Below are 13665 nucleotides of genomic sequence, written 5' to 3'. Positions count from 1 at the left end.
ACTATTATATGCTTATATATTAGTATCACGACTCCTCCATTTTTTTAAATTTGCAAAACCGGATCGACAATTTTTTTTTATTTACTCATAGAATCTGGTCACAAAATTTCACGAGAATCGTTTGAGAGTTGTGACCTGTAGAGGAGAACATCCGGACATAGAAAAGCAAAATTCTCAGTCTGACTTTATTTTTATCGGTAGAGCGTTATGATAAACATACTCGTACCTATGCCTAATCGTGGTTCTTGTTATGCCATTTAGGGTTCTAGCTAAATTATAAATTCTATAGCGTAAGTATTGAACAACCAATTTAGTTAGGACCCTAAACGGCGCAATAATCGCGGAGCGTGATGGTACTGATGGTACAAGCTCAAGACCCGTTAGACGCCGTAAGTACACTACATTGCCACGATGTCCAGTCGACGTCAAAGGTATGTTTACACTTTTCGCCTTATTACAAAAGAGTAAGGTGCAAAAGTGTAAACATATCTTTGACGTCGACATATGTGACGTTCCATAGAAAAAGGTACCTTATGGCGGCCGGCGCTTAAGTCGCATAGCGCCGCAATAATATTGGAGTCGCGTTAATAATAATGTAAGCGCCAACCGCCATAAGGTACCTTTACCCGTGGGACGTCACATATTTTTGTATTACCGAGAGGTAAAGTGGCTCATTGATGGGCCCCAAGCACCGCAGCTTGTCCGGCGCCGCGAAGCCCTGCACGCTGCGCTCGTAATGCCACGGCACGCCGGCGATCTGCATCGTGTGAGGAAAGCTGATCTGGTAGTCGCCGTTCAGGTAGTACTTGTTGTCCTTCTTTGATCGGAGAGCTGGAAATAAGATCTTGTGATTAAAACATAGCAACAAATTCTGGTCAGATGATGAAAATTGCTAAAAACCAAATAACGTCATCTCGATACAGCGGTAAGCGCAAAAAAGGGTGTATATTCTCAGCTAATGCTTACAGGATTGCTTGTCTTTAACTAGCAAACGATAAAGACAAGCAATCCTGTAAGCAGTAACTGAGGATATAAACGCCCATTTTTAATAATATATTCTTGCATACAACAGTAGTTAAAAGTAGGATAAGACTGATAAGAGAAAGTGCTTCGGCTAGGACTTACCAAGATAATTGTTGGATTTGTCTATCTCTTCTATAATAATATTTGTTGCTCCTTCGGGTATTAGAAGAATGTCGTTGTACCCTGAAAAACAAGACAAAATAGCATGTTACTTCTCAAAGTAAATCATACTAACACACATTTATAAGCACTAGCTATACGTCTTTATCAAAAAGTTTCAAAACAGTAGCGCAAGTGAAATGGAAATGGGCTGCCGTTTTTGATCTGGAGACCTCGAATAGGAGTCGATGGATTATTCGGTCGGTCATCATCGGATGGTTAAAGACCATCAGTGGTCCGCGGACCACCGGTTAAGAAACGATAATCATATTATTTGAGTACCTTGGGTGTAATCTTGGTTGTCGATGAGGCCGGCGTTGGTGTGACAGTTGGTCCCGTTGCCGCGGCACACACGGCACTTGTCTTCACGAGCGTTAGACCCCAACATCATGTCGCAGCCCACCGGCTAGAAAAATATAGGTACAAAGTTACCCCCTTATTCATAAACGTTTACTAAAGTTGACAAGCCGATAATAATCGTTTGTCCCTTTCCGACGTATTGGTATGACGGAAAGGGACAAATGATTATTATCGGCTTGTTAACTTTAGTAAATGTTTATGAATAAGGGGGATAATATGTAAGCATAGATATTTTCTAAAGTTACCAAAAAATTGGAAAATTTCTGAAAATCGAGACAAAATTTCCTTCATGGATATGGAAAATTTTACCACGAAGAAAATCATCACATCAGAAAATTTCCGTAAGCACTTCTTTGCTTCTGAATACCCAATATGATGAGAGTGGTCGTCATTGTCATTATGAAGGTTATTAACGATGTCGCGGCTGTCATTATCCTCGTTGATTCACTCTAGGGACTTGATACATCAAAAATGTATTTACCTACAAAATGAAGCGTGTGAACGTGAAGAATGCAGTGGCGGATTTGCAGTCTTTGCCGCCCTAGGCCCCAGGCGCTTTAGCCGTCCCTTTCTCAGCACCCATCATTTTGACTACGTTTTGAGTTATTTCTTGTTATCAGCGAATTTTTTGTCACAATTTGCCGCAGCCAGAAAAACTTGCCCAGGCCCGGGCCTACATGGCCTTAGGGCAAACCCGCCACTGGAAGAATGTTAAAATAAAGTTACCTGACAGGTGCCATCGACGCAGACGTCGAAGGACTCGTCGTTGCATCTCGTGCCGTCTGTCACCTTCGGCGCCTGCCGGTAGTAGAACCGCTCGCCTTTTGGCATGCAGTTCAGCTCGCACGGCCGGGGACCGTTCGTGTAAGGCACCCAACTGAGGAAAAAAGTTACTTTACTAAATTTAGAAAATTCGAGCCAGTTCATATCAGACCAAGTGACTCTGTACCAACCTAGCTGTAGGTACTTGGTCCCCTTGAAGCATGTGAAAGTCGGTTTGCTCAAGACAGTCCTGCGTGTTGCAGTACTCCATGATACCGCCTATTCTGTCCACATCAGACCAGTGATTTTATATCCACCTGTACTTGGTCCCCTTGAAGGCTTTGTCGTTGAACTCAGCGCACTGTTCAGCGCAGAAGTCGCTCGTCTCGGGACAGTCTTAAGTGTCGCAGTACAATATGACACCGCATGTCCAGTTCACATCAGACCAATGACTCTGAAAGTCTGTACCCACCTGTACTTGGTCCCCTTGAAGGCTTTGTCGTTGAACTCGGCGCACTGTTCAGCGCGGAAGTCGCTCTGCTCGGGGCAATCTTGCGTGTTGCACGAGAAGTACTTTGTGTCTCCTCCCGTACAGCTCGCGCCAGACCTGGAATCGCTCTTTTATTTTACTGGAAGTTCGAGTTGCTGTTAAAATACCTACAAAGATCGCTCAAGGACTGATGAAAAAGAGATATACCTAAGCCAAAAACCCTTAAGAAGTAAATATCCAATACTCAATAAACATTTTAAAATTGCGCCTCCCTTACTAGAGCCCTTACGCTCACTTCTAAAGACATACACACAAACTGTTTTTGTTGTTTGTGTGCGTTGCGTCTGGAAAAGTGTATGTAAACATATCTTTGACGTCGACTGTACAACTCTAACGTCTTATCAATTATCGTAGTGTCTTCATAAAAGATTTTCCGCTATTATAATTATAAGATCATGCCGCATCAAATTGCCAACATCATTGCCGCTACATAAACATCAGGCGCATTTGGATGCTGATAAGCAATAATGTGTCAACCCACATTAATTTTTCAATCAGATGTCAACTCAAAAAATTGAGGCCAAAGTTGACATTTTATTGCAAAATGGATGTGGGATGACTTATTATCACCATCCATTTATTCCAGGCTTTAACCCTCCTAGGGCCTCGAACTTACCCTTCTATGGCCTCGAACTCACCCTTCTAGGGCCTCGAACTTACCCTTCTATGAGGCATATCCTCTTCTGGCTGGCAACACCGCCGCCACAGGGCCGCGAGCAGTTGCTGGGGTTCCCCCACGGGCCCCAGCCCTTCTCACTACCCTCCCCTCCTGGGATCACGTATGAATTTGGTAGGTACTGCCCGGCGCCCTGTCGCCTGTGTCTTCTGCGGTGGCCGGATACCTGGATGATAAAAAAAACTACTATTTGAAAATTTCCTTTCGTAAACTATAAAACATAATACCAAATAATAATATAATAGGCAGTAAGTCCGGAAACTCTAATCTCAACAACATAAGACTATCCGGTCGGTGCTACATCTATTGCCACTTGACAGTACTATTACTACTACTTAAAGTACTGATAATTCTGTTACTCGATGCTAGATGTCGACTATGAAAGTTGCTATGGAAATACTAATATTACTGGGACCAAAACTGATGTATGGAGTGAGCACTCTTGTCTTACTTACTCTATGGTATAAGCAATAAGTAGTTATACTTATCACAGGGCAATCAAACTATATTACAATTTATTATACCTAGTCACCGATGAATAAAAATTCTCGCCAATTATTCTTAACAAGGGGCCACCCGTCCGCTATCAACAGTGTATTTAATTAAAAGTGACATCTTAACACTCTCCGGGGAGTATCCCGTCCCAAAATAAAGAAAATGAGAACAAAAAACGAGTAACGCGAAATCTGCAAGAAATTACGTTCGAATTACAATAAAACGTGTTGGTTCCAGGAACTTGTTATGGCTCCTCTACACAATGTGCCAACGCCGTCCACTCCAAGGGACGCAGCCATGCGGTAGAATGAGATAGCATTATCACTTGTTCCCTCTAACGCATAAATGCGTGCCTTTTAGTGGCCGGCGCTGGCCCATCGTGCATCGTGGAGAGGAGCCATTATAACAAATGTGAATTTTGTTTCATAAAAATACCGTTAAGTTAACCTATAGTTTTTTTAATAGGGAGAGTGTTACTGCAATGTTCTGCCGCCAGAGAGCAGCACTAATTTGTTTAGTAAACCATAGAGTAACTTATACATACTAGGATTACTAGGCCTTAAACAGTTTTTTGACAAGTTTTCACTTTGGTTTTCACTATGACATTAATGCTTTGCATTGATGCATCAAGGCGGTTTTATCAATGGCAATTGCTTAGTTTCCTACCTCTTCTTTCATGGTTTTTGGTAACTGTGCATCTATATGCCTAGAGTTGTGCCCTTATCGAGAACGTTCTCCCTTTTGTATGGGAATTTTTCTCACTCGAGAATTTTTCGTATAGTAAGTTGATAATTTATATTTCCTATATAGTAATTGAACCATAGTTGCTATAGGTTCCTACAATGTAATTTTTTATAAAATGTAAGAATTCGGATGGTTTAATTCTTTTTTTGGAAGCTAAAAAGCTAAAAATTTTAATTTTCTATCTATTTAACTAGATTTTGTTGTAAGATTCAACATATATTATTGTGTTGTCATCACTATTATCTAGCATACTCGTATCCCCGGTTTTCTTAAAATTTACTTTTTTGTAAAAAGCGTCAGACCACCAAGCGTGCTATAGTCAAATGCCGGTCGTCACGCCGTTTTAATACAATATTATGAGGATAAACAACTTGTTAGGAATGGCTGCGCCAGCGCACAGGTGGGTAGGTCATTCAGATGTGAATAACTGTGACTTGTGACTTTCTACGGAAATAAATGAGATGTACTTCTTATAAAATGGTTAGAATTAAGGCAACGTGAAAGCAGTTTATAGTTTTATAATAGAAGATCGGCAACGTGTTATGTGACTCCGCTGCAATTGCAGGAATCCATAGGCTACGTCAACGACTTACCAATATTTGACCCGTACCTATGCTTGTATGCCACTGACGCGACGTGGAATAAAAATTAGGTTCAGAGGAGGACACAACAAGGTATACCGTAAGTACCAAATTGGAGCAAGGGCTAAGGAACTTAAACTTAAAACTAGAAAAAGATACAAAACAGATATTTTCTGTACTGAAATCTAAATACTTAAAGAAGAAAAGAGAAGAAGAAGAGAAATAAGTTTTTAGCAAAAATTTCATTTTGGTACAAGCTTTTATCGCTGACTGTACTTTTCTTCCGACAGACAACTAATACTCATCGAGACAATTCTAAAAACCCCTAACACAATTAGGTTGCGTTGTTTCATTACAGAGTTCCTATGGCCACCTCCTGTCTCCATCATCAGATCAGTTCGACAGTACCATATTATTGTATTGTCATCAGAACTACATACAGCTGTCAATTTTCATGACGCTACGATCCTTGAAACATAGTTAAATTAGTTACCTTAGATTCCATTACATAGTTAGTTACATACAGATCGAGTTCCTATGGCCACCTCCTATCTCCATCATCAGATCAGTTTGACAGTACCATATTATTGTATTGTCATCAGAACTACATACAGCTGCCAATTTTCATGACGCTACGATCCTTGAAACATAGTTAAATTAGTTACCTTAGATTCCATTACATAGTTAGTTACATACAGATCGAGTTCCTATGGCCACCTCCTATCTCCATCATCAGATCAGTTTGACAGTACCATATTATTGTATTGTCATCAGAACTACATACAGCTGCCAATTTTCATGACGCTACGATCCTTGAAACATAGTTAAATTAGTTACCTTAGATTCCATTACATAGTTAGTTACATACAGATCGAGTTCCTATGGCCACCTCCTATCTCCATCATCAGATCAGTTTGACAGTACCATATTATTGTATTGTCATCAGAACTACATACAGCTGCCAATTTTCATGACGCTACGATCCTTGAAACATAGTTAAATTAGTTACCTTAGATTCCATTACATAGTTAGTTACATACAGATCGAGTTCCTATGGCCACCTCCTATCTCCATCATCAGATCAGTTTGACAGTACCATATTATTGTATTGTCATCAGAACTACATACAGCTGCCAATTTTCATGACGCTACGATCCTTGGAAGATGGTTAAATTAGTTACCTTAGATTCCATTACATAGTTAGTTACATACAGGTCGACCTAATTAAGACCGCCTGTTAATTGTCTGCCTCTGCATTTAATCAATTGTACTTTTCTTTTGTATCTTTTTACTGAGGTGTGCCAATAAAGAGTATTCTATCTATCAATCTATCTACTTACATAAATATAATTATAACCTTTGCTAATAATTCCCCTTGATGCCTACTGCTAGTTTCGTGCTGTTGTTTAAATTCAAATTTCAAATATTTATTCTGCAATCATTCTTCAGAGGTTTGAACACAAACCGGTAATAGAAGGCATGTGTCTAAGCCCTGCCTATGTTTACATCTCAATATTGTAATTAATTTTCCTCTAACATTCGAATAACTTAACCGTCAGATGTCAGGCCGTTTCGAGAAGCGAGGTCTGAAATGTAAGTACCTAATCATATATTCTTGATTTGATGTTACTCAGCGCATCTCGTGCTGCATCTCCAAACAATATCAAAACACATATTGTCTTCGGTTACCGCGATAGTTATTATAAAATAACACTAGTAATGTAAACGGATAATCATAATCGCGCATAATGACTTTAAAATACCTACATTCCCGCATTTCGAAGCCTTTACAAGGTTTCTGGTCAATGGGAGACTCGGGAAATTTTAAATTCATTGAGCCCCATACATTCCACGACACTTCTCTTTCCGCTCAGACTCTACGCGGTATAATCCACATTTTTTTTGTTAGCCTATTTTGGTGTCCCACCGCTGGGACTGCCCTCGTTTTCTGCCATGCACCCGGAAAGGTGGGCCAAAATGGTTACTAAGTGGGACCCACGGAACACAATAGACGGTGCAGGTCGGGGTTTAGGCAGACCGAAAAGGAGACGGCGGGACGACTTGGACGCATTCTACCCAAAATGGTGGGAAAATGCCGATGACAGGGTCGAGTGGAGAAAATGAGGGGAGGCCTTTTTTATTTAAATATCAAATCAAATTCAGATGTTTAAAGTTCGAATACCGCTGCAGTGTACTTATTAAATAAACCACAAGTTGCCACATCTTGTGGAGTGCACTCGAGGTTGATTGCGCTGTTTGGTCGGACCTGGATAAACACGAGGCTAGGACTTGTCGGCTCGAATGCTTCCTGCTGATGACATGTTTAGTTTAGAGCCTCGACTTAGCGGTTGAAAATGTCTACAATACAAATACTCGAGGTGGATTGCAATTAGGCATTAAAAAGAACGCACATTTCCATCTCTCTCCTGAAATTAAAAGTCATCTAAGGAGCATTCCATGAAATTATCTACCGTTGTCCCGTACAAACGCTAAGTTAAGATTTAAAGGTATAAGAGTTTCCTTTTCTATGACAAATGGTCAAAAATATGCACAGAAAAATAATCGCCTGCTTTAAATGCCGAGAAAAAAGTCGCAAAATTGGAAATACAATGCGTTTGTACGGGACAGCCCGTGGAATGCTCCTAAACGGAATGAGCCGCGGTGTTGGAACGCTCTCATCAATTGGTAGCGCCATTTCTGATTAGATTTTTATGGCTAGTGAGGTATTGACGCTTAATTAGGTACTTGTACTCGTCACTTGTAGAAGGTTGTCACGATATGGGATGTTCTTCCTCGCGTTATCCCGGCACTTTGCCACGGCCCATGAGAGCCTGGGGTCCGCTTGACAACTAATCCCATGATTTGACGTAAGCACTAGTTTTTACGAAACCGACTGCCATCTGAACTTCCAACCCAGAGGGGAAACTAGGCCTTATTGCGATTAGTCCGGTTTCCTCACGATGCTTTCCTCCACCGAAAAGCGTCTCAAATTATATTTCGTACATAAGTTCCGAAAAACCCGCTTTGAACCCGCGACCTCAGGATTGAAAGTCGCACGCTCTTACCGCTAGGCCACCAGCGCTTTTTTGTCACGATATATTATGGTATAGTTTTAGGTCAGTACGTCTCCTGAAATAGTCCATTAAACGGGATGACCCGCTGCGGTGGAGCGCTCTCATCAATTGTAGCGCCATCCCTGATTAGATTTATGGCTGTTCACAGGCTTACTATTCACTTGCCACTAGGGTTGTCACGTTACAGTTTTTTTATACTTTTAAATTAATTTTAGTTAAATAATAATTCAAGAGTTTTCCTGCAAAAGTTTAATTCTTAATCCATCGTTAATATCTTTATAAAATATCTTTATGAAGTTTAAAGATATGGCGGCTGCGCGCTGCGCCACGCGAACTATTCCAAAAAGTGTCGCTATCGGCTTGCGTTAGTTATCAGTTTTTAGAGTTTCGTACCCAAAGGGTAAAAGCGGGACCCTATTGCTAAGACTCCACTGTCCGTCTATCTGTCTGTCACCAGGCTGTATCTCATGAACCGTTATAGCTCGACAGTTGAAATTTACACACAGATAATGTATTTCTGTTGCTGCTATAACAACAAATACTAAAAAGTACGGAACCCTCGGTGGGCGAGTCTGACTCGCACTTGTCCGGTTTTTTTATTGTTGCTTGTAGAAAAACTCTTTTAAAATAAAAGTATCAAATTTATCGAAGAACTGTTTCTTTTGATCTGCGGTGGCCCATAAATACGTAGACAAAATTTTTGATACGTTAAAAAAAGGCAAAAGATCCATCAAAACGTATAAAATGTAAAGAAGTCGTGATTGGCAACCCTGCTCAATCGAGCGATGTTCACATGGTCCCACGCTGGCTGCCCAAATGTTCAATCTTCACGACGTATGTCGAAACCGAAAGCAAATTTAATCTTATTTATTACCTCTGACTGGGCTGACTACGTCTACCCGTACTTCGGGAAGGCGCGTATATGGTTGATTGCTTAATAAGTTTATTATAAGTTTCGGGATGACCATAATAGGGCGATTGGAATGAATAAGTTAAGAGTAGAGATATTTACTATCCGGTATATGGCCTATCCGTCCATGATCTCAATATCCGGCCGGATACCGGATAGTAACATAGCTTGATTTCGGAGTAAACTAATTGGATTTAAGAAACAGTCTTGATCATAATCGTACTTGTTTATTATATTAAAACAATTTAAACATTCTACTATTTCCACTGACTTGCACGCGCACTCATTTCGAACCTAGAAATGTGTCCGCGCGATCGTTCACTAGGAAACAGGTCAAACCTGTAGAATGCGCACCTGAAAAACCGAAATGTAAGTTTAAGTTCCGCTGGCCGAATATTCGGCGGCCGGATACCGGGTATTCGGCCGATGGTAAGGCCGAATATCCGGTATCCGGTATCGGGCCAAACAGCTATCCGTTGCATCTCTAGTTAAGAGTCACATGAACCTAACCGCCATACTATCAGAATTACGGTCTCACTCTCATTTTATAACGACATACTGAAATAACATGAAATTTGTCATGACTCATGAACATTTTAATAGGTAACATATATCTATGTCGGGTCCATTTTTTGTTGCTAAAGATTGTAATAAAAATAAATAATAGCGACCGAATTATTACATACAAAACTTGAAACTGTAAACTACCAAAGGCTAAAGTTCAGATGTGAAAATAATACCCAACCATTACGATTTCATTTGTATATATGACTACCATAGACTAGGAATCCTCTAGACCGAGTTTAGAGCAATTATTTCATGCAACCGATGATGCCAAAAATGCGGGGGTGCGCGGGACGAGTTGAGCGAAGTCCCGTGCCGTGATTGGTCCCTTCAAAGACACGGACGTAACACAAAGACATTTTCGACTCGAACATGGAGTAAAATTACCGTATGTGTGGCAGACGGGGTAGCGCGACTATGCTAAGCCTGGAGGATGTTTTGTATGTATGACTACTAAAACATTAACGGAATACATACATATAATTTAACTACCCTATCTTAAATTGTTTATACGACAACGGTTTCACTCACTTGAATTTTTAGTCGCTATAGGGCCCGAAACATGTCGCCAATAGCGACTAAAAATTCAAGTGAGTGAAACCGTTGTCGTATAAACAATTTAAAATATGTCTCACGAAAGTTTAATATCGATTACCCTATCTTAACTTCCTGAGGTATGAAATGGATCTAATGGACATTCTGTTAACGTATCTATTCTGTGGTAGTGTTTATCCTTTTAACGGTGTACCCAAAGATAATTAATTAGGTACACGTAAGTACACGCGGTGTGTTTTGTAGTTTAACAAAACTCTTACGACTCCGCCGGCAGATAAGCCGTAGTTAAGAACTTAATTAAGGTAGATTAGTGTAAAGAGAAAGTATGCGATCGGGCTACTGACTTGGACGTGTAATAAAGTTATCGTATAGTTATCAAATAAGATGATACTATTTACAGACGGCACTTTGAGTACGGACCACGAGGCCAATGATAGAGGACCTTAAGACAGCTAACAATTTGAAAATCATCCATTTTGTGTTCTTGCTGAACTGAGCTAATAACCTAACCTTTTATAACTGTTTTATTTCAAAACTAGCTGTTGCCCGCGACTTCGTCCGCGTGGAATCTTATCTTCAACATTTTACATCTTTAGTACCTATAATTTTCATATCCAAGCAATGTTGAAATTAGTAAGTACTTTTCTTTTTTAGCAAGTTGTATGAAGTTTTAAGTCAAGTGGATTTTGATGTTGGTTGCTGAAATTACTTTTCTTGTATTCTCATAATAGGTACCTATGCCCTTATACAAAGATTCAAGTTCCGCACTCACAAAATATCTGATCTTCATACAAACTTTCAACCCCTTTCTCACCACCTTGGGGGATGATTTTAAAAATGCTAGAATTAGATTTCATGTTTTCTAATTTAATACCTTTTTTATGCAAAAAGTTCAAGTTCCTAGCTTAAAATTAAATTTACACCAAAGACGAACTTTCATCCCCTTTTTAACCCCCTTAGGGGTTGAATTTTCAAAAACGTTGCAATTACTTTTTTTTTGTAATCGGCTATTATGTCCTTCTAAGAAGTTTCAAAGCATTTGTAATGGATTCAAATTTCGAACCCCATTTTAACCCTGTTAGGGGATGAATTTTACAAATCGCTGAAATCACTTTTATTGTCTTCTAATAATATCCCCAAATACAAAGATTCAAATCCCGCGCTCGAAAAAATGTATGATATCCATACAAACTTTCAACCCCGTTTTCACCACCATAAGGGATGAATTTTCAAAAACGCTGAAATTAGTTTTCTTGTATTTTAATTCAATACCTTTTTACAAAGTTTCAAGTTCCTAGCTTCAAATAAAATTTACACCTGAAGACGAACTTTCATCCCCTTTTTAACCCCCTTAGGGGTTGAATTTCCAAGAACGTTGCAATTACTTTTTTTTGTAATCGGCTATTATGCCTTTCTAAGAATTTTCAAAGCATTAGTAATGGACTCAAATTTTGAAACCCATTTTAACCCTGTTAGGGATGAATTTTACAAAACGCTGAAATCACTTTTATTGTCTTTTAATAGTATCCCCAAATACAAAGATTCAAGTCCCGCGCTCGAAAAAATGTTTGATATCCATACAAACTTTCAACCCCTTTTTCACCACCTTAGGGGATGAATTTTGAAAAACGCTGAAATTAGTTTTCTTATATTTTCATTTAAAACGTTTTAACAAAGTTTCAAGTTCCTTGCTTAAAATAAAATTTGCACCCGCAGACGAACTTTCAACCCCTTTTTAACCCCCTTAGGGGTTGAAATTCCAAAAACGTTGCAATTACTTTTTTTTGTAATCGGCTATTATGCCTTTCTAAGAAGTTTCAAAACCATTGCAATGGATTCAAACTTTCAACCCCTTATTAACCCTGTTAGGGGATGAATTTTACAAAACGCTGAAATTACTTTTCCTGTCCTCTAATAATATCCCTAAATACAAAGATTCAAGGCCCACACTCGAAAAAATGTTTGATATCCATACAAACTTTCAACCCCTTTTTCACCACCTTAGGGGATGAATTTGCAAAAACGCTGAAATCAGTTTTCTTGTATTTTAATAATATATCTTTTAACGAAGTTTCAAATTCCTAGCTCAAAACAAAACTTTAACCCCATACAAACTTTCATCCCCTTTTTAACCCTATTAGGGGATGAATTTTACAAAACGCTGAAATCACTTTTATTGTCTTCTAATAATATCCCCAAATACAAAGATGCAAGTCCCGCGCTCGAAAAAAATTTTGTTATCCATACAAACTTTCAACCCCTTTTTCACCACCTTGGGGGATGAATTTTGTAAAACGCTGAAATTAGTTTTCTTGTGTTTGAATTCGATACTTTTTTACAAAGTTTCAAGTTCCTAGCTTAAAATAAAATTTGCACCCGAAGACGAACTTTCATCCCCTTTTTAACCCCCTTAGGGGTTGAATTTCCAAAAACTTTGCAATCAATTTTTTTTGTAATTGGCTATTATGCCTTTCTAAGAAGTTTCAAAGCATTTGTAATGGATTAAAATTTTCAACCCCTTTTTAACCCTGTTAGGGGATGAATTTTACAAAACGCTAAAATTACTTTTCCTGTCTTCTAATAATATCCCTAAATACAAAAATTCAACTCCACCACTCGAAAAATTTTTTGATATCCATACAAACTTTCAACCCCTTTTTCACCACCTTAGGGGCTAAATTTTCAAAAACGCTGAAATTAGTTTTCTTGTATTTTAATAATATATCTTTTTACGAAGTTTCAAATTCCTAGCTTTAAAAAAAACTTTAACCCCATACAAACTTTCATCCCCTTTTTAACCCCCTTAGGGGTTGAATTTCTCAAAATCGCTTCTTATCTCTTGTACACTTTATAAATGCAATCTGATGTGCAAATTTCAACTTTCTGGCTTTTGTAGTTTCGGCTCTGCGGTGATGAATCAGTCAGTCAGGACACTTGCATTTATGTATATAGATTACCCGCTTAGCAAATGTCACGGGAGCACTTGTCCAGTTTTTATTCGTTATCTGCTTGCTTTAGTTTACGGAACCCTGAAATCGGAAAGTTGGTAATAAACAGTCATGTATTGGGCCGTCGCGTCGGCGCGGTCAAGGCGGCAGTCACGGCCGGCCGTTGCGCGCTGACATTCAGATGAGCCGCTATTACAAACGCCTACTGAATACTCGAGTGCTAGCTCAAATTCAGCACGGATTTTTAACCGACTTCAAAAAAGG

General features: G+C 39.2%; 1 protein-coding gene across 1 annotated transcript in view; it reads right to left on the bottom strand.

The window, feature by feature from the left end:
• LOC134673588 (papilin-like) overlaps nucleotides 1-13665 on the bottom strand; it is a 95734-nt gene that overhangs the window by 1691 nt on the left and 80378 nt on the right. The window contains exons 3-8 of the mRNA XM_063531586.1: nucleotides 3515-3696; nucleotides 2777-2911; nucleotides 2269-2419; nucleotides 1465-1588; nucleotides 1126-1206; nucleotides 656-831 (exon numbers count right to left, since the gene is read on the bottom strand). Coding sequence (XP_063387656.1) covers nucleotides 656-831; nucleotides 1126-1206; nucleotides 1465-1588; nucleotides 2269-2419; nucleotides 2777-2911; nucleotides 3515-3696 — 849 coding nt within the window. The remainder of the gene's footprint in view (nucleotides 1-655; nucleotides 832-1125; nucleotides 1207-1464; nucleotides 1589-2268; nucleotides 2420-2776; nucleotides 2912-3514; nucleotides 3697-13665) is intronic.

The sequence above is a fragment of the Cydia fagiglandana genome, chromosome 18 (genome assembly GCF_963556715.1).
Source record: "Cydia fagiglandana chromosome 18, ilCydFagi1.1, whole genome shotgun sequence".
NCBI classification, from domain to species: domain Eukaryota; kingdom Metazoa; phylum Arthropoda; class Insecta; order Lepidoptera; family Tortricidae; genus Cydia; species Cydia fagiglandana.
This window is presented reverse-complemented; position numbering and strand designations above follow the sequence as displayed.